Raw genomic sequence first — 20,211 nt, 5'->3', positions numbered from 1 at the left:
CAGACTTGGATCAAATGCATATTTTATGAGGTGTGCTTGATTTAAGCTTGCCGAGTTTAGACTGTTAGGACCACTGGTTCCATACTGTCTGAACAAATAAACCAAGCACACAAATAACAGTTTAGACTGTTAGGACCACTGGTTCCATACTGTCTGAACAAATAAACCAAGCACACAAATATTGAAAGTATTTGAACCATGCATTTGACCCTGGTCTGAAGGACTTATCCTCACCTACTACTGCATGCTCCTCACCTCCTTCTGTTGCATGCTCCTCACCTTTTGTTTTGACAGGGATCACGTACAATTAAAACATAAAATCTTACAAGAAATGTGATGCATAGCACTAGATTTATGCATTATACTAGATTAACTATTTCAGGGCTCTCCAACCCTGTTCCTGGAGAGCTACCTTTCTGTAGGTTTTAATTCCAACCCTGTTCCTGGAGAGCTACCTTCCTGTAGGTTTTAATTCCAACCCTGTTCCTGGAGAGCTACCTTTCTGTAGGTTTTAATTCCAACCCTGTTCCTGGAGAGCTACCTTCCTGTAGGTTTTAATTCCAACCCTGTTCCTGGAGAGCTACCTTCCTGTAGGTTTTAATTCCAAACCTGTTCCTGGAGAGTTACCTTCCTGTAGGTTTTAATTCCAACCCTGTTCCTGGAGAGCTACCTTCCTGTAGGTTTTAATTCCAACCCTGTTCCTGGAGAGCTACCTTTCTGTAGGTTTTAATTCCAACCCTGTTCCTGGAGAGCTACCTTTCTGTAGGTTTTAATTCCAACCCTGTTGCTGGAGAGCTACCTTCCTGTAGGTTTTAATTCCAACCCTGTTCCTGGAGAGCTACCTTCCTGTAGGTTTTAATTCCAACCCTGTTCCTGGAGAGCTACCTTCCTGTAGGTTTTAATTCCAACCCTGTTCCTGGAGAGCTACCTTCCTGTAGGTTTTAATTCCAACCCTGTTCCTGGAGAGCTACCTTTCTGTAGGTTTTAATTCCAACCCTGTTGCTGGAGAGCTACCTTCCTGTAGGTTTTAATTCCAACCCTGTTCCTGGAGAGCTACCTTCCTGTAGGTTTTAATTCCAACCCTGTTCCTGGAGAGCTACCTTCCTGTAGGTTTTAATTCCAACCCTGTTCCTGGAGAGCTACCTTTCTGTAGGTTTTAATTCCAACCCTGTTCCTGGAGAGCTACCTTCCTGTAGGTTTTAATTCCAACCCTGTTCCTGGAGAGCTACCTTCCTGTAGGTTTTAATTCCAAACCTGTTCCTGGAGAGTTACCTTCCTGTAGGTTTTAATTCCAACCCTGTTCCTGGAGAGCTACCTTCCTGTAGGTTTTAATTCCAACCCTGTTCCTGGAGAGCTACCTTTCTGTAGGTTTTAATTCCAACCCTGTTCCTGGAGAGCTACCTTTCTGTAGGTTTTAATTCCAACCCTGTTGCTGGAGAGCTACCTTCCTGTAGGTTTTAATTCCAACCCTGTTCCTGGAGAGCTACCTTCCTGTAGGTTTTAATTCCAACCCTGTTCCTGGAGAGCTACCTTCCTGTAGGTTTTAATTCCAACCCTGTTCCTGGAGAGCTACCTTCCTGTAGGTTTTAATTCCAACCCTGTTCCTGGAGAGCTACCTTTCTGTAGGTTTTAATTCCAACCCTGTTGCTGGAGAGCTACCTTCCTGTAGGTTTTAATTCCAACCCTGTTCCTGGAGAGCTACCTTCCTGTAGGTTTTAATTCCAACCCTGTTCCTGGAGAGCTACCTTCCTGTAGGTTTTAATTCCAACCCTGTTCCTGGAGAGCTACCTTCCTGTAGGTTTTAATTCCAACCCTGTTCCTGGAGAGTTACCTTCCTGTAGTTTTTAACTCCAACCCTGTTCCTGGAGAGCTACTGTCCTCTAGGTTTTCATTCCAACCCTGTTCCTGGAGAGCTACCTTCCTGTAGGTTTTAATTCCAACCCTGTTCCTGGAGAGCTACCTTCCTGTAGGTTTTAATTCCAACCCTGTTCCTAGAGAGCTACCTTCATGTAGGTTTTAATTCCAACCCTGTTCCTAGAGAGCTACCTTCATGTAGGTTTTAATTCCAACCCTGTTCCTTGAGAGCTACCCTCCTGTATGTTTTTTTTTAACTCCAACCCTGTTCCTGGAGAGCTACTGTCCTCTAGGTTTTAACTCAAACTCTGTTCCTGGAGAGCTACTGTCCTCTAGGTTTTTATCTCCAACCCTGTTCCTGGAGAGCTACTGTCCTGTAGGTTTTAACTCCAACCCTGTTCCTGGAGAGCTACTGTCCTCTAGGTTTTATCTCCAACCCTGTTCCTGGAGAGCTACTGTCCTCTAGGGTTTCATTCCAACCCTGTTCCTGGAGAGCTACTGTCCTCTAGGTTTTCATTCCAACACTATTCTAGTACACCTTAATTCCAATTATTAGGTGGTTGATAAGCTGAATCAGGTTAGTTACAGCTGGGGTTGGAGAGAAAACCTCCAGGAGGGTAGCTCTTCAGGAACAGGGATGAAGAGCCCTGTACTAGATGTATGCATTACACTAGATTAAGACAAATAGCTCATTTACATCTCCTGTCCCTGGCCATGTGAGTAATACAATAATGTAGCTTATAGACATTTCAAAGACACACAGCGGACATTTCAAAGACACAGGACACACTGCATAACATTTATACAATTATAAAATACCAAAGAGCTACTGTACCAAAGTGGTCATATATTGTACATATTCGGGTACTGCTATATAAAATAATATGATAGTATGATATATAATAGTACTAATATTGCAAGCTCCTCCTCACCTTCTGTCTGTTCAGGCTCCTCCTCTTCCTCATACTCAGTCTCATCATCAACGTCAATCTGAGAAAAAGAGTAGAGCAAGTACATTCAGTATGAAACAACACCACCACCATCAACACCACCAACAACTACACCACCATCAACACCACCAACAACTACACCACCAACAACGACAACAACTACACCACCAACAACGACAACAACGACACCAACAACACCACCAACAACGACAACAACGACACCATCAACAACGACAACAACGACACCAACAACACCACCAACAACGACAACAACGACACCATCAACACCACCAACAACTACACCACCACCACCACCAACAACAACTACACCACCAACAACGACAACAACGACACCAACAACACCACCAACAATTACACCACCAACTACACCAACAACAACTACACCAACAACAACTACACCAACAACAACAACACCACCAACAATTACACCAACAACAACTACACCAACAACAACAACAACAACAACAACAACACCAACAACAACAAACCCAAAAACAACACCACCAACAACAACACCACCAACAATTACACCAACAACAACAACACCACCAACAATTACACCAACAACAACTACACCAACAACAACAACAACAACTACAACAACAACAACAACACCAAAAACAACACCACCAACGACACCAACAACAACTACAACAACACCAAAAACTACACCACCAACTACACCACCAACAACAACAACACTAATGGCGCACAATTGGCCCAGCGTCCTCCATGTAAGGGAAGGTAAATAAAGGTATAAATATCTATAATAATAATTACCTTCAGTTCTCCATTCTCTCCCTCCCCTTCCTTTGCTTCCCCCTCTTCTTTCTTCTCTCTGTAAAAGAAGAAGAAATGAATGAAACATCGGATTTCTTTCCACCGCGTTCTCCATTTCAGCCCCTTCATGTTTCTTTGTATTGTCGAGGCCCTTTCTCATTTATTATCCCTCCAATCTTACTCTTTCTTCGTGTCACCGTCTCCTCCTGCTAAGTTGTCCACAGCGATAGCCAAGAAGACGTTCAGCAGGATATCTGACCAGACCGTTAGGGACGAAGACACAGACACAAGGGACATACTAGTATAATGGGTGTATAATGCCTGTTCTGGGAGTGTAACTATGTAAACTGTGGGTGTATAATGTGTGCACTGTGGGTGTATAATGTGTGCGCTGTGGGTGTAAATATGTGTATTGGGTGTGTAAATATGTGTACTGTGGGTGGGTGTATGTGTACTGTGGGTGGGTGTATGTGTACTGTGGGTGGATAATGGTGTACTCAAGGAATATTAATTACATGAGTTGGACAAAAATGTGAAATACACAGAGAACCAAAACAGTTACCAGATATCCCCCCTTTTTTTTCTCTCTCTATTCAAAACAGTAAACAACACCATTCCTGTGATGATGATGATGGTCTCTGTGAAAGGATACAGTTACCACAGATGAAGAGGATGACAAAGTAGATACAGATGATCATGCCAGGGAAGACAGGCCCTCCGTACGCCATGATGCCGTCGTACATCACTAAGTTCCAGTCCTCACCTGTTAGAATCTGACATGACGGAGAGAGAGAGAGAGAGAGAGACAGAGAGAGAGAGAGAGAGACAGGGAGAGAGAGCGAGAGAGAGAGAGAGAGAGAGCGAGAGAGAGAGAGACAGAGAGAGAGACAGAGAGAGAGAGAAACAGAGAGAGAGAGAGAGAGACAGAGAGAGAGAGAGAGAGAGAGAGAGAGAGAGAGAGAGAGAGAGAGACAGAGAGAGAGAGAAACAGAGAGAGAGAGAGAGAGACAGAGAGAGAGAGAGAGAGAGAGAGAGACAGAGAGAGAGAGAAACAGAGAGAGAGAGAGAAACAACATGCTTATTCAAAACAAACATGAAACACTACTGTAAAGCCTTATGAAGCCTTGTTCAGATCCCATCCTCCGTATAATCTTACTTTACAAAGCTTTACAAAGCATTGCGAAGCACGATGAAGCATTATGAAGCATTGTGAAGCATTACGAAGCATGATTAAGCATTTACGGAGCATCGTGAATCATTTTTTATTTAAATAATGCATCATGAACCATAACAAATCATCATATGAATCATAATTAAGCCTTGTTCAGATCCCATCCTCCATGTAGTCTTATTGTATGGGGCATTACAAATCATCATGAAGCATTCTAATACATTACAAAGCATTATGAAGCCTTTTTTTCAGGTGGGGTTACCTGGAAGCAGGTAAGCAGGGCTTGGGAGAAGGTGTCGAAGGTGCTCCTCTTGGTCTGGGTCTCGTCGAAATTGAACTTCCCTCCGAACAGCTGCATGCCCAGCAGAGCGAAGATGATCAGGAAAAGGAAGAGCAGGAGGAGAAGGGACATGATAGACTTCATCGAGTTGAGCAGAGAGGCCACCAGGTTGGACAGAGCTGTCCAGTGACTAGAGGGACAGACAGAACGGAGAGACGGTAGTTATTTATTAGCAACAATACAATACAACTGGTGGGACAGACAGACAGACAGACAGACAGACAGACAGACAGAGACAGATAGGGGTTAGTTATAAATAGAGGTGGATACAGACAGACAGGGGTTAGTTATAAATAGTGGTGGATACAGACAGACAGGGGTTAGTTTTAAATAGTGGTGGATACAGACAGACAGGGGTTAGTTATACATAGTGGTGGATACAGACAGACAGGGGTTAGTTATAAATAGAGGTGGATACAGACAGACAGGGGTTAGTTATAAATAGAGGTGGATACAGACAGACAGGGGTTAGTTATAAATAGTGGTGGATACAGACAGACAGGGGTTTACTTATAAATAGAGGTGGATACAGACAGACAGGGGTTAGTTATAAATAGTGGTGGATACAGACAGACAGGGGTTAGTTATAAATAGAGGGAATACAGACAGACAGGGGTTAGTTATAAATAGTGGTGGATACAAACAGACAGGGGTTAGTTATAAATAGTGGTGGATACAGACAGACAGGGGTTAGTTATACATAGTGGTGGATACAGACAGACAGGGGTTAGTTATAAATAGTGGTGGATACAGACAGACTGGGGTTAGTTATAAATAGTGGTGGATACAGACAGACCGGGGTTAGTTATAAATAGTGGTGGATACAGACAGACAGACAGGGGTTAGTTATAAATAGTGGTGGATACAGACAGACCGGGGTTAGTTATAAATAGTGGTGGATACAGACAGACCGGGGTTAGTTATAAATAGTGGTGGATACAGACAGACAGACAGGGGTTAGTTATACACGACTGGTCTAAAGTTATTATTTATATTTGAGATTCTTCAAATAGCCACCCTTTGCCTTGATGACAGCTTTGCACACTCACAATCACAATACAATCAGAACGATTAGGAGCTATTTCATGCTGGGAAGATTTTTACATGACAGTGGGCACCAATACAGATAATTCTATATGATATCGGCATTGTTTGATATCGATATGACTGAGGCATGTCGTGATATCGTTGAAGTTGTATTTTACCCACTTTCTACACTATTTTGTAAAAGTAAACACAACAACAACAACAACAACAAAACACACAAAAAAAGCTTTTGTTGCCACACTTGTCTGGTAGCTAGGAGAAAAGCAAAGCCATAGCGTGGGTTCACCGATAGGACCAGCTCTCTAACTTTAATTTTGCAGCGGCAGGGTAGCCTAGTGATTAGAGTGTTGGACTAGTAACCGGAAGGTTGCAAGTTCAAGTCCCTGAGCTGACAAGGTACAAATCTGTCCTTCTGCCCCTGAACAGGCAGTCAACCCCACTGTTCCTAGGCCGTCATTGAAAATAAGATTTTTTTTCTTAACTGACTTGCCAAGTTAAATAAAGGTACAAATAAATAAATAAATAATAATAAAAAAAGATTGTCAAAACAGGCAAGGAAATACTTCCATGGCAACAATGAATTTCAAGTTTCATCCATAGATTTATTTGTTTCTCCACAAGTCCTGCTAGCAAACTAGCTAGCTAGCTAGCCCACAAACAGTGGTGACGGAACACAATGTAATCGACAACAGACAACTGATGGTGGAAAACTTTTTTCACTAGCCAGCTCGCCCATTGTAAGAAAGGCTAATAGTTCTTGTGACTTATTGGTAACTGACAAAATAAAGGAAACTAAATAAAGTGTCTTAATAGGAGTGTTGAGGTCACCACGAGCTGCCAGAACAACTTCAATGCATCTCGGAATACAATCTACAAGTGTCTGGACCTCTATTGGAGGGATGTGACATCATTCTTCCACAAGAAATTCCATAATTTGGTGTTTTGTTGACGTCGGTGGAAAACGCTGTCTCGGGCGACCCTCCAGAATCTCCCATAAGTGTTCAATCGGGTTGAGCTCTGATGACCGAGACGTCCATGGCATATGATTTATGTCACGTTCTGACCTTCATCTCCTTTGTTTTGTCTTTATTTAGTATGGTCAGGGCGTGAGTTGGGGTGGGCAGTTTATGTGTGTTTTTCTATGTTGGGGTTTTTGAGTTCAGCCTGGTATGGTTCTCAATCAGAGACAGGTGTCGTTAGTTGTCTCTGATTGAGAATCATACTTAGGTAGCCTGGGGTTTCACTTTTGAGTTGTGGGTGTTTGTTTTTCGTATGCGTGTGTTTGTTGTCACCGCGGTACTGTTTCGGTTTCGTTCGTTTCACGTTTATTGTTTTGTAGTGTTCAGTTTATGTCTTTAAATAAACGTCAATGGACACTAACCACGCTGCGCATTGGTCCTCCGATCCTTCTCGCTACTCCTCCTCAGAAGAGGAGGAAGAATGCCGTTACACTTTACATCGTTTTCATCAAACCATTCAGTGAACATTCGTGCCATGTGGATGGGGGCATTGTCATGCTACGCCATTGTAGGCCAAAATAATGACCTGTCCAGCATTTTATACATGACCCCTAATGATGGGATGTTAATTTGCTTAATCAACTCAGGAACCACACCGGTGTGGAAGCACCCGTTTTTAATATAATATATACTGTATCCCTTATTTACTCAAGTGTTTTCATTATTTCGGCAGTTACCGATACAGGTGTTATTTAGATGCTTTAGTTGATGCTTGCACATGTTTGTAACTAACGTTAACCAGCTAGCTTTTAAAAAAAATACGCTTTAGCTAACGTTACCTATCCCATCTCAGCTAGATGCTAGCTAACTAGCTAGACAACAAGCCAAGAAAATAGTGACTAGCCGACAAGTCAGTGGTGGAACCCACCTGACAAAATAGCTAGCTGGATAAGAAAGATGAATAGTTCTTTGCATTATCTGTGCGTTAAGTTGATGCTTGTGCACATTTTGTTTGGTTTAACAAACATGCTTGTAGCTAGCTAGCTAACTGCTTATTGTTTCCACCACGTGTTTTAGCGAACATTAGCTATCTACAGATCTGTTTTTGGCTAATCAGATAAAAAATTATATAGGAGTCTAGCTTCAGATTTGGTCTGGCGGTACAGCTAGATAACGTTAGTTTACTACAGTTTAGGCTAGCTAGCCAGACAGTTTTCGTCTTTCAAATTTAGAGTTAAAGCTCTCATCAGATGACAGCAACTACGGTGGCTCAAAAGGAACTGAAACCACAACATTACGGTGGAAAAAAAAACAATATTTACTATTTTTTTTATTACTTTGTTTAATGCCTATATAAAAAAAAAGTAAAACAAAATAAAATAAAATAAATAATATCAAATGTAAAAATGAAACTGATATGGACTTTCTATATTAGTGCCCATTCCTAGTTATAAACAATACAACACAACTGTAGGGACAGACAGACAGACAGACAGACAGACAGACAGACAGACAGACAGAGGTTACTCTCACAACACCACACAACTAAAAATAGTACAGTGTAAATAGCAGGCCTTCACAGCGCAGCAACAGAGATGTAACAACAGACCACACACCACACAACCCTCAGTATGTATATATGTATATACATATATATATATATATACCGTGTCACTTTAAATATCCTGAGGAGTCGGACACAGCGAAGCACGGAGATGCCGAGAGGCGGCATGATCTCCAGCTCCACCAGAGTGGTCTCCGTGATGCCTCCACACACCACGAAGAAGTCGAAACGGTTGAAAAAGGCTTTGAAGTAGCCGGTCTGAGACGTCCCCAGAGCATACATCTTCAACAGCATCTCCACCGTAAACAGAGACAGCAGAACCTTGTTGGCTATGTCTAGGGGAGGGAAGAGAGAGAGAGAGAGAGAGAAAGAAAGAAAGAAAGAGTGAGAGAAAGAAAGAAAGAAAGAAAGAAAGAAAGAGGGAGCGAGAGAGAGAGAGACAAGGGATAGAGAGGGGGGAAGAGAGAGAGAGACGGGGGAGGGAGGGAGGGACGGAGGGAGGGGAGAGAGAGATTGGGAGGGAGGGAGAGAGAGAGAAAGAGAGAGACAAGAGATGAGAGGGGGAAGAGAAACAGAGACAGGGGAGGGAGGGAGGGAGGGAGGGAGGGAGGGAGGGAGGGAGGGAGGGAGGGAGGGAGGGAGGGAGACAAGAGATGAGAGGGGGAAGAGAAACAGAGACAGGGGAGGGAGGGAGGGAGGGAGGGAGGGAGACAAGAGATGAGAGATGAGAGATGAGAGGGGGAAGAGAAACAGAGACAGTGGAGGGAGGGAGGGAGGGAGGGAGGGAGGGAGGGAGGGAGGGAGGGAGGGAGAGACAAGAGATGAGAGGGGGGAAGAGAGAGAGATGGGGAGGGAGAGAGAGAGAGCGATGGGGGAGGGAGGGAGGGAGGAAGAGAGAGATGGGGAGGGAGGGAGGGAGGGAGAGAGACGGGGAGGGAGGGAGGGAGGGAGGGGAGGGAGAGAGAGAGAGACGGGGAGGGAGGGAGGGAGAGAGAGAGAGATGGGGAGGGAGGGAGGGAGGGAGAGACGGGGAGGGAGGGAGGGAGACGGGGAGGGAGGGAGGGAGGGGAGGGAGAGAGAGAGAGATGGGGAGGGAGGGAGGGAGCGTCACCAAGATTTCCAATTTATTATATGTGCTCAGAGCCACTCAGCTGTGTGTGTGTGTGTGTGTGTGTGTGTGTGTGTGTGTGTGTGTGTGTGTGTGTGTGTGTGTGTGTGTGTGAGAGAGAGAGAGAGAGTGTGTGAGAGTGTTACCTACCCTGGACCTCTGTGAGCCAATCTGGCTGGTCGTAGTGTTCCGAGGCGCTGCAGATGGTGTTGAGGAACACCAGAAACAGAACTAACCAATAGAACGTCACCGACTTGACCGCCACGCGGCAGTTCCTCCGACACACCCGGTTCCACCGCCGCAACGTTCGACTAAAGATGGGACACCAGGAGACCATGTTAAAACGAGACTGTTTATGGTTACAAACCCCTTTAGTTACATTTGTATTCATTCTGGACTCTTGGTAGCACTATCACAATTAAGGCAGATCATCCCTGACAGAGGGGACTGAGACAGAGTCAGAGACAGACAGACAGACAGACAGAGCCAAAGGCAGATGCAGAGAGAAAGACAGAGACAGACCGAGGCAGAGAGAGAGACAGAGACAGACCGAGGCAGAGATAGAGACAGACAGAGGCAGAGAGAGAGAGACAGAGTGACAGAAACAGACAGAGGCAGAGAGAAAGACAGAGAGAGAGACAGAGAGACAGACAGAGACAGACAGACAGAGACAGAGGCAGAGTCAGAGACAGAGAGAGAGACAGAGAGACAGACAGAGACAGACAGAGACAGTCAGAGGCAGAGACGACTCACCAGCAGCTGTTATTCATCATTCGAGCGCTGATATCAACATGACAAAGAGACAGACCAGACAACAGCAGGTTTTAATGATACCGTAATGACATAACAACAACCACAATAATTCAAACTGAAATCAGCATTGCCGGGGTTCAGCTGTGTGCCCACTGTGCCACCATCAGGACAAATTGGACACATCCCCCTAGAACGAGTTCCTGCTGTACTATTTAACACGCTTGCCAAATATCAGAACTTAAAACTAAACTGATCATGCAATTTAATGTGCTTTTGACGTAAACTCAGCAAAAAAATAAATGTCCTCTCACTGTCAACTGCGTTTATTTTCAGCAAACTTAACATGTGTAAATATTTGTATGAACACAACAAGATTCAACAACTGAGACATAAACTGAACAAGTTCCACAGACATGTGACTAACAGAAATTGAATAATGTGTCCCTGAACAAAGGGAGGGGGGTCAAAATCAAAAGTAACAGTCAGTATCTGGTGTGGCCACCAGCTGCATGAAGTACATCTCCTCCTCATGGACTGCACCAGATTTGCCTGTTCTTGCTCGATCACGCTCCAGAGTACAGGCCTCGGTGTAACGCTCATTCCTTCAACGATAAACGCAAATCTGACCACGTGGTTTTACACTGCGAGGACGATCAGATGTCCATCCTGTCTCCCTGTAGCGCTGTCTTAGGCGTCTCACACTACAGACATTGCAATTTATTGCCCTGGCCACATCTGCAGTCCTCATGTCCTCACATCTGCAGTCCTCATGCCTTCTTGCAGCATGCCTAAGGCACGTTCACGCAGATGAGCAGAGACCCTGGGCATCTTTCTTTTGGTGTTTTTCAGAGTCAGTAGAAAGGCCTCTTTAGTGTCCTAAGTTTTCATAACTGTGACCTTAATTGCCTACCATCTGTAAGCTGTTAGTGTCTTAACGACCGTTCCACAGGTGCACGTTCATTAATTGTTTATGGGTCATTGAACAAGCATTGGGAAACAGTGTTTAAACTCTTTACAATGAAGATCTGTGAAGTTATTTGGATTTTTACGAATTATCTTTGAAAGACAGGGTCCTGAAAAAGGGACTTTTCTTTTCTTTTCTTTTTTTTTTGCTGAGTTTATTTTGTGTGGTCGACACGAATGTTGAGTTGAGTCTTCACGGTGTTTGAAAACATTGTACCGGGTTTTCGTTCCAATACGAATGTCAGTGACTGATTGATATGCATTTGTGACAGAATGTTTATTGTTCAGCTGCGGCCATTTTTGTTTGACGTACTAAACGGGATTGTTATTATTACGCACCTTCGTCATGGAGTTTTACGAAGATCGATTTCAGAGGAGTGTCTTTCACAAAATTCCAATTGATGGAAAATCCACACTGGTTAACTTCTACTAATTAACCAAATCTGTTCCCTGTGAGGACAGGGTCTCATGGACAACATTTAATGACTCACACGCGATAAAATCACACGCGGTAAAATCACACGCGGTAAAATCACACGCGGTAAAATCACACGCGGTAAAATCACACGCGTTAAATCACACGCGTTAAATCACACGCGGTAAAATCACACGCGGTAAAATCACACGCGGTAAAATCACACGCGGTAAAATCACACGCGGTAAAATCACACGCGGTAAAATCACACGGGGTAAAATCACACGCGGTAAAATCACACGCGGTGCGAGGGCTGATCTTTCAAAAGTGTTGCATTGCTTGATCAAAAATCAGAAAAGAGATTCAAGTAGGCTTCACAAACCAAACAGCTTTTCATAATGAAGCAGTCAGTGTGTGTGTGTGTGTGTGTGTGTGTGTTACCAGCAGGCGGCACAGCAATCAGTGTGTTCCTCATCTATATTCTCCGTGTTGGTAGAGGCTGTCTCACTGGCTGGCAGACTTGCTAAGAGGTGAAAAACACAGAGCGAGAGAGAGAGAGAAAGAGGGAGAGAGAAAAAGAGAGAGAGAGAGCAAGAGAGTGAGAGCGAGAGAATATAAATGATTGAAAAGAGAGAGAGGGGGAGAGAGAGTTAGGGAGAGAGAGAGAGAGAGAGAGGGAGAGAGAGTTAAGGAGGGAGAAAGAGAGAGAGAGAGTTAGGGAGAGAGAGAGAGAAGGAGAGAGTTAGGGAGGGAGAGAGAGAGGGAGAGAGTTAGGGAGGGAGAGAGAGAGAGAGAAGGAGAGAGTTAGGGAGAGAGAGATAGAGAGAGTTAGGGAGGGAGAGAGAGAGAGAGAGAGTTAGGGAGGGAGGGAGAGAGAGAATGTGAGAATGATTGAAAAGATAGAGAGAAAAAATATATATATAAAAACAGAGAGAGAGAAAAAGAGAGAGGGAATGTGGGTGTGATCGAAGAGACAGAGAGAGGGAGGTGGAGAGAGAATGTGAGAGTGATTAAAAAGAGAGAGAGAAAGGAGAGAGAGCGAGACAGCAACACAATTAGACCCAACCAAATAATGAGAAAACAAAAATATAATTACTTGACACATTGGAAAGAGTTAACAAAAAAACAGAGCAGACTAGAATGATATTTGGCCCTAAACAGAAAGGACACTGTGGCAGAATACCTTGCTACTGTGACTGACCCAAAATGAAGGAAATCTTTGACAATGTACAGACTCAGTGAGCATAGCCTTGCTATTGAGAAAGGCTGCTGAAGGCAGACCTGGCTCTCAAGAGAAGACAGACTATGTGCTCACTGCCCACAAAATGAGGTGGAAACGGAGCTGCACTTCCTAACCTCCGACCATATTAGAGACACATACTTCCCTCAGATTACACAGACCCACAAAGAATTACCACAGTGTGCCATTACAGTAAACATATGTTTCCCAAGCCAATAAAGCCCCTTAAATTGAAATATAATTGAGAAAGAGAGAGAGAGAGGCAGGCAGACAGACAGACAGACAGACAGAGAGAGCGAGACAGAGAGAGAGAGATAGAAAGAGAGCGAAAGAGAGAGAAAGAGAGAGCGAAAGAGAGAGAGAGAAAGAGAGAGCGAGAAAGAGAGAGAGAGAAAGAGAGAGAGCGAGAGAGAGAGAGACGAGAAAAGGGCAACCAGTGAAGAACACACACCATTGTAAATACAACCCATATCTATGCTTATTTATTTTATCTTGTGTCCTTTACCATTCGTACATTGTTAAAACACTGTATATATAATATGACATTTGTAATGTCTTTATTGTTTTGAAACTTCTGTATGTGTGATGTTTACTGTTAATTTTATTGTTTATTTCACTTTATATATTCACTTCATACATTATCTACCTCACTTGCTTTGGCAATGTTAACACATGTTTCCCATGCCAATAAAGCCCTTGAATTGAATTGAATTGAATTGAGAGAGAGAGTGAGAGAGAAAGAGAAAGAGAGAGAGAGAAAGAGAGAGAGAGAAAGAGAGAGCGAGACATGGGGGTGAGATTAGCGTGTGTGTTACAGAGAGGAGCAATCTATTTGAAATAGGGTCAAGTGATTTATCTCGAGACAAATTGAGAAAGAGACCCAGATATAGAAAGAGGAGATGGTGATGTGCAGCGCGTGTGTGTGTGTCTGTGTGTGTGCGTGCGTGTGTGTATGTATGTGTGTGTGTGTGTGTGTGTCTCTGTGTGTGTGTCTCTGTGTGTCTCTCTCTCTGTGTGTGTGTGTGTGTGTGTGTGTGTGTGTGTGTGTGTGTGTGTGTGTGTGTGTGTGTGTGTGTGTGATCCTAGAATTAGATATGACTGTGAGAATGAGGCTTTTGCCTGTTCACTGAACTGCACAGCCTCCCAACAGCAAGTCATTAGCCCTAGATGTTAATTGGCTATACACACACACACACACACACACACACACACACACACACACACACACACACACACACACACACACACACACACACACACACACACACACACAGAACCTACCGTGTGTGTCGTTTGAGTGACTGAACCAGCCAAACTTCCCTTTCTTCTTGTCTGACAGATCCCCCAGGGTCGCAACTTAGGAAGAGAGAAACATCATGTTATAACGACCATAACCCAGTCCATATAACAACCCTAACCCAGTCCATTCTGTTATAACGACCCTAACCCAGTCCATTATGTTATAACGACCCTAACCCAGTCCATTCTGTTATAACGACCCTAACCCAGTCCATTCTGTTATAACAACCCTAACCCAGTCCATATAACAACCCTAACCCAGTCCATTCTGTTATAACGACCCTAACCCAGTCCATTCTGTTATAACAACCCTAACCCAGTCCATTCTGTTATAACGACCCTAACCCAGTCCATTATGTTATAACGACCATAACCCAGTCCATTCTGTTATAACAACCCTAACCCAGTCCATTATGTTATAACAACCCTAACCCAGTCCATTCTGTTATAACAACCCTAACCCAGTCCATATAACAACCCTCACCCAGTCCATTCTGTTATAACAACCCTCACCCAGTCCATTCTGTTATAACAACCCTAACCCAGTCCATTCTGTTATAACAATACTAACCCAGTCCATTCTGTTATAACAACCCTCACCCAGTCCATTCTGTTATAACAACCCTAACCCAGTCCATTCTGTTATAACGACCCTAACCCAGTCCATATAACAACCCTAACCCAGTCCATTCTGTTATAACAACCCTAACCCAGTCCATTCTGTTATAACGACCCTAACCCAGTCCATATAACAACCCTAACCCAGTCCATTCTGTTATAACGACCCTAACCCAGTCCATTCTGTTATAACAACCCTAACCCAGTCCATTCTGTTATAACGACCCTAACCCAGTCCATTATGTTATAACAACCCTAACCCAGTCCATTATGTTATAACAACCCTAACCCAGTCCATTCTGTTATAACAACCCTAACCCAGTCCATATAACAACCCTCACCCAGTCCATTCTGTTATAACAACCCTCACCCAGTCCATTCTGTTATAACAACCCTAACCCAGTCCATTCTGTTATAACAATACTAACCCAGTCCATTCTGTTATAACAACCCTCACCCAGTCCATTCTGTTATAACAACCCTAACCCAGTCCATTCTGTTATAACAATACTAACCCAGTCCATTCTGTTATAACAACCCTCACCCAGTCCATTCTGTTATAACAATACTAACCCAGTCCATTCTGTTATAACAACCCTAACCCAGTCCATTCTGTTATAACAACCCTAACCCAGTCCATTCTGTTATAACAACCCTAACCCAGTCCATTCTGTTATAACGACCCTAACCCAGTCCATTCTGTTATAACGACCCTAACCCAGTCCATATAACAACCCTAACCCAGTCCATTCTGTTATAACAACCCTAACCCAGTCCATTCTGTTATAACGACCCTAACCCAGTCCATTCTGTTATAACAACCCTAACCCAGTCCATTCTGTTATAACGACCCTAACCCAGTCCATTCTGTTATAACAACCCTAACCCAGTCCATTATGTTATAACAACCCTAACCCAGTCCATATAACAACCCTAACCCAGTCCATTCTGTTATAACGACCCTAACCCAGTCCATTCTGTTATAACGACCCTAACCCAGTCCATTCTGTTATAACGACCCTAACCCAGTCCATATAACAACCCTAACCCAGTCCATTCTGTTATAACGACCCTAACCCAGTCCATTCTGTTATAACGACCCTAACCCAGTCCATTCTGTTATAACGACCCTAACCCAGTCCATTCTGTTATAACGACCCTAACCCAGTCCATTATGTTACAACAACCCTAACCCAGTCCATTCTGTTATAACGACCCTAACCCAGTCCATTCTGTTATAACAACCCTAACCCAGTCCATTCTGTTATAACGACCCTAACCCAGTCCATTCTGTTATAACGACCCTAACCCAGTCCATTCTGTTATAACAACCCTAACCCAGTCCATTCTGTTATAACGACCCTAACCCAGTCCATTCTGTTATAACGACCCTAACCCAGTCCATATAACGACCCTAACCCAGTCCATATAACAACCCTAACCCAGTCCATTCTGTTATAACGACCCTAACCCAGTCCATTCTGTTATAACGACCCTAACCCAGTCCATTCTGTTATAACAACCCTAACCCAGTCCATTCTGTTATAACAACCCTAACCCAGTCCATTCTGTTATAACGACCCTAACCCAGTCCATTCTGTTATAACGACCCTAACCCAGTCCATTCTGTTATAACGACCCTAACCCAGTCCATTATGTTATAACAACCCTAACCCAGTCCATTCTGTTATAACGACCCTAACCCAGTCCATTCTGTTATAACGACCCTAACCCAGTCCATTCTGTTATAACAACCCTAACCCAGTCCATTCTGTTATAACGACCCTAACCCAGTCCATTCTGTTATAACGACCCTAACCCAGAGTCAAGACTGCAGCAGTACCTAAAGACAATGACAGAGTTCATTAGAATTTGTAGATCCCCAATTGAAAGCTGGAATTCTTAATGGTGAAACTGCCACATTTGTTCGTGAAATATTACAACGATCAAGAAGTTACTGTAAACAACACCGCCCCCCCCCCCCCCCCCCCCCCCCCTCTGACATCATTGAACAGATGATGCACGACGCTCCTTTGTCAAACAAAACAAAAACAACAGCCGTGGGGCGGACAGTGGCACTGTTTCCCCTTCTGCGAATTACATCTTTAAAAGAACTACAACTTATAAAGGCCTACATTAGGTCTTCATAAAGCATACATTAAGGCTTCTTATAGTATACATTAAGGCCTCATAAAGCATACATTAAGGCTTCATATAGTATACATTAAGGCCTCATAAAGCATACATTAAGGCTTCATATAGTATACATTAAGGCCTCATAAAGCATACATTAAGGCCTCACATAGTATACATTCAGGCTTCATATAGTATACATTAAGGCCTCATAAAGCATACATTAAGGCTTCATATAGTATACATTAAGGCCTCATAAAGCATACATTAAGGCCTCATATAGTATACATTAAGGCTTCATATAGCATACATTAATGCTTTATAAACCATACATTAAGGCTTCATATAGTATACATTAAGGTTTTATAACGCATACATTAAGGCTTCATGAAGCCTACATTAAGGCTTCATAAAGCATATATTAGGTCTTCATAAAGCATACATTAAGACTTCATAAAGCATTCCTTGAGGCATCTTAAGTACTTCATAAAAAACATCTAAAATCCTATGTCATAATCTATAAATGGTGCATAGTGTTGTGTCACAATTCACCCTACAGTGGGAATGGTTATGTCCCCCTTTAGACACACACGGTACTCACGTCTGTTACCATCCTCGTCAAACTCATCCATGTCCTCAGCCTGTGTGATCCAGTCCATGTATCCAGACAGGTCCTCCTCCATCTGCTGCTTCTCTCTCAGCTTCTGGAAGTCCCCTCGCGCCTGGGCCTTCTCTCTCTCCTTGGAGAACTCTCTGTAGGATCATAACACATAATGTCAGGCACGTACACACACACACACACACACACACACACACGTACCAATACACACGCAGTAGCACACACAAACTAGTGCACACGCACTAGAACACACACACTAGTGCACACGCACTAGAACACACACACTAGAACACACACACTAGTGCACACACACTAATACACGCACACGAGTACATACAAACTAATACACACGCACTAATACATACAAACTAACACACACACACACACACACACTTGTACACACACACACTAGTACACACATGCACTAGTACACACACACACTAGTACACACACGCACTAGTACATACAAACTAATACACACACACACACTAGTACACACACACACACTAGTACACACACGCACACAAGTACATACAAACTAACACACACGCACTTGTACACACACACACACACACTAGTACACACACACACACTAGTACACACACGCACACGAGTACATACAAACTAATACACACACACTTGTACACACACACACTAGTACACACATGCACTAGTACACACACACACTAGTACACGCACGCACTAGTACATACAAACTACTACAAACACTAGTACACACACACACTAGTACATACAAACTAATACACACGCACTAGTACACACACACACACTAGTACACACACACACACTAGTACACACACACACGAGTACATACAAACTACAGGGCCTTGCAAAAGTATTCATCCCCCTTGGGCGTTTTTCCTATTTTGTTTTTCCTATTTTGTTGCTAATTTAAATAGATTTTTATTTGGATTTCATGTAATGGACTGTCACGTCCTGACCATAGAAAGACTTTATTTTCTATGGTAGAGTAGGTCAGGGCGTGACTGGGGGGTTAGTCTAGTTTATATTTTCTATGTGGGGTTCTAGGTTGTTTTTTCTATGTTGGGGTGTTTGGTATGATTCCCATTAGAGGCATCTGGCTATCATTGTCTCTAATTGGGGATCACACTTAAGTAGCATTTTTTCCACCTGTGGGTTATGGGATATTGTTTATGTTTTGAATTAGTGTTGTAGTCACGGTTCGTTGTTTGTTATTTTATTGTTTAGTCTTAGGCTAAAGTTTCACTTCTTTAATTAAATTATGTGGAACTCATCGTACGCTGCGCCTTGGTCCGACATTCATTATAACGAACGTGACATGGACATACACAAAATAGTCCAAATTGGTGAAGTGAAAAATATATTGTTGAAAAACAACAACATAAAAAATAAAAATGGAATGATGTGAAGCCCCTAAATGAGATCGGGTGCAACCAATTACCTTCAGAAGTCACATAATTAGTTAAATAAAGTCCACCTGTGTGCAATCTAAGTGTCACATGATCCGTCACATGATCTCAGTATATATATACACCTGTTCTGAAAGGCACCAGAGTCTGCAACACCACTAAGCAAGGGGCACCACCAAGCAAGTGGCACCATGAAGACCAAGGAGCTCTCCAAACAGGTCAGGGACAAAGTTGTGGAGAAGTACAGATCAGGGTTGGGTTATAAAAAAATATCAGAAACTTTGAACATCCCACAGAGCACCATTATATCCATTATTAAACAAATGGAAAGAATATGGCACCACAACAAACCTAAAAGAGAGGGCCGCCCACCAAAACTCACTGACCAGGCAAGGAAGGAATTAATCAGAGAGGCAACAAAGAGACCAAAGATAACCCTGAAGGAGCTGCAAAGCTCCACAGCGGAGATTGGAGTATCTGTCCATAGGACCACTTTAAGTCGTACAATCCACAGAGCTGGGCTTTATGGAAGGGTGGCAAGAAAAAAACCATTGCTTTAACTTAAGGATGCCCCCCTTACTTTTCAATTTTCGCCTAAAATGACATACCCAAATCTAACTGCCTGTAGCTCAGGCCGTGAAGCAAGGATATGCATATTCTTGGTACTATTTGAAAGGAAACACTGACGTTTGTAGAAAGTGAAAGGAATGTAGGAGAATATAACACATTAGATCTGGTGAAAGATAATACGAAGATTAAACCAACCGTTCTTTTGTATTTTTCATTGTTCCATCATCTTTGAAATGCAAGAGAAAGGCCATAATAATTTTCCAGCCCAGGGGCAATATACATGTTGGCCACTAGATGACAGTAGTGTATGTGCAAAGTTGTAGACTGATTCAATGAACCATTGTATTTCTGTTCAAAATGTTGTATCAAGACTGCCCACATCTGCCTAATTTGTT

The 20,211-nt window shown here is 43.1% G+C and overlaps 1 protein-coding gene across 1 annotated transcript in view; it reads right to left on the bottom strand.

Annotated features, from left to right (window-relative positions):
• The window catches only part of cacna1fb (calcium channel, voltage-dependent, L type, alpha 1F subunit), a 210,845-nt gene that overhangs the window by 110,932 nt on the left and 79,702 nt on the right, over positions 1–20,211 (bottom strand). The window contains exons 9-19 of the mRNA XM_036989057.1: positions 17,817–17,968; positions 14,447–14,521; positions 12,367–12,448; positions 10,548–10,574; positions 9,945–10,105; positions 8,790–9,021; positions 5,039–5,246; positions 4,258–4,378; positions 3,787–3,859; positions 3,606–3,663; positions 2,787–2,844 (exon numbers count right to left, since the gene is read on the bottom strand). Of these exons, the coding sequence (XP_036844952.1) occupies positions 2,787–2,844; positions 3,606–3,663; positions 3,787–3,859; positions 4,258–4,378; positions 5,039–5,246; positions 8,790–9,021; positions 9,945–10,105; positions 10,548–10,574; positions 12,367–12,448; positions 14,447–14,521; positions 17,817–17,968 (1,247 nt within the window). The remainder of the gene's footprint in view (positions 1–2,786; positions 2,845–3,605; positions 3,664–3,786; positions 3,860–4,257; positions 4,379–5,038; positions 5,247–8,789; positions 9,022–9,944; positions 10,106–10,547; positions 10,575–12,366; positions 12,449–14,446; positions 14,522–17,816; positions 17,969–20,211) is intronic.

Source organism: Oncorhynchus mykiss, chromosome 9, assembly GCF_013265735.2.
Source record: "Oncorhynchus mykiss isolate Arlee chromosome 9, USDA_OmykA_1.1, whole genome shotgun sequence".
Taxonomy (NCBI): Eukaryota; Metazoa; Chordata; class Actinopteri; order Salmoniformes; family Salmonidae; genus Oncorhynchus; species Oncorhynchus mykiss.
The sequence above is the reverse complement of the archived record's forward strand: the minus strand, read 5'-3'. Positions and strand labels throughout refer to the sequence as shown.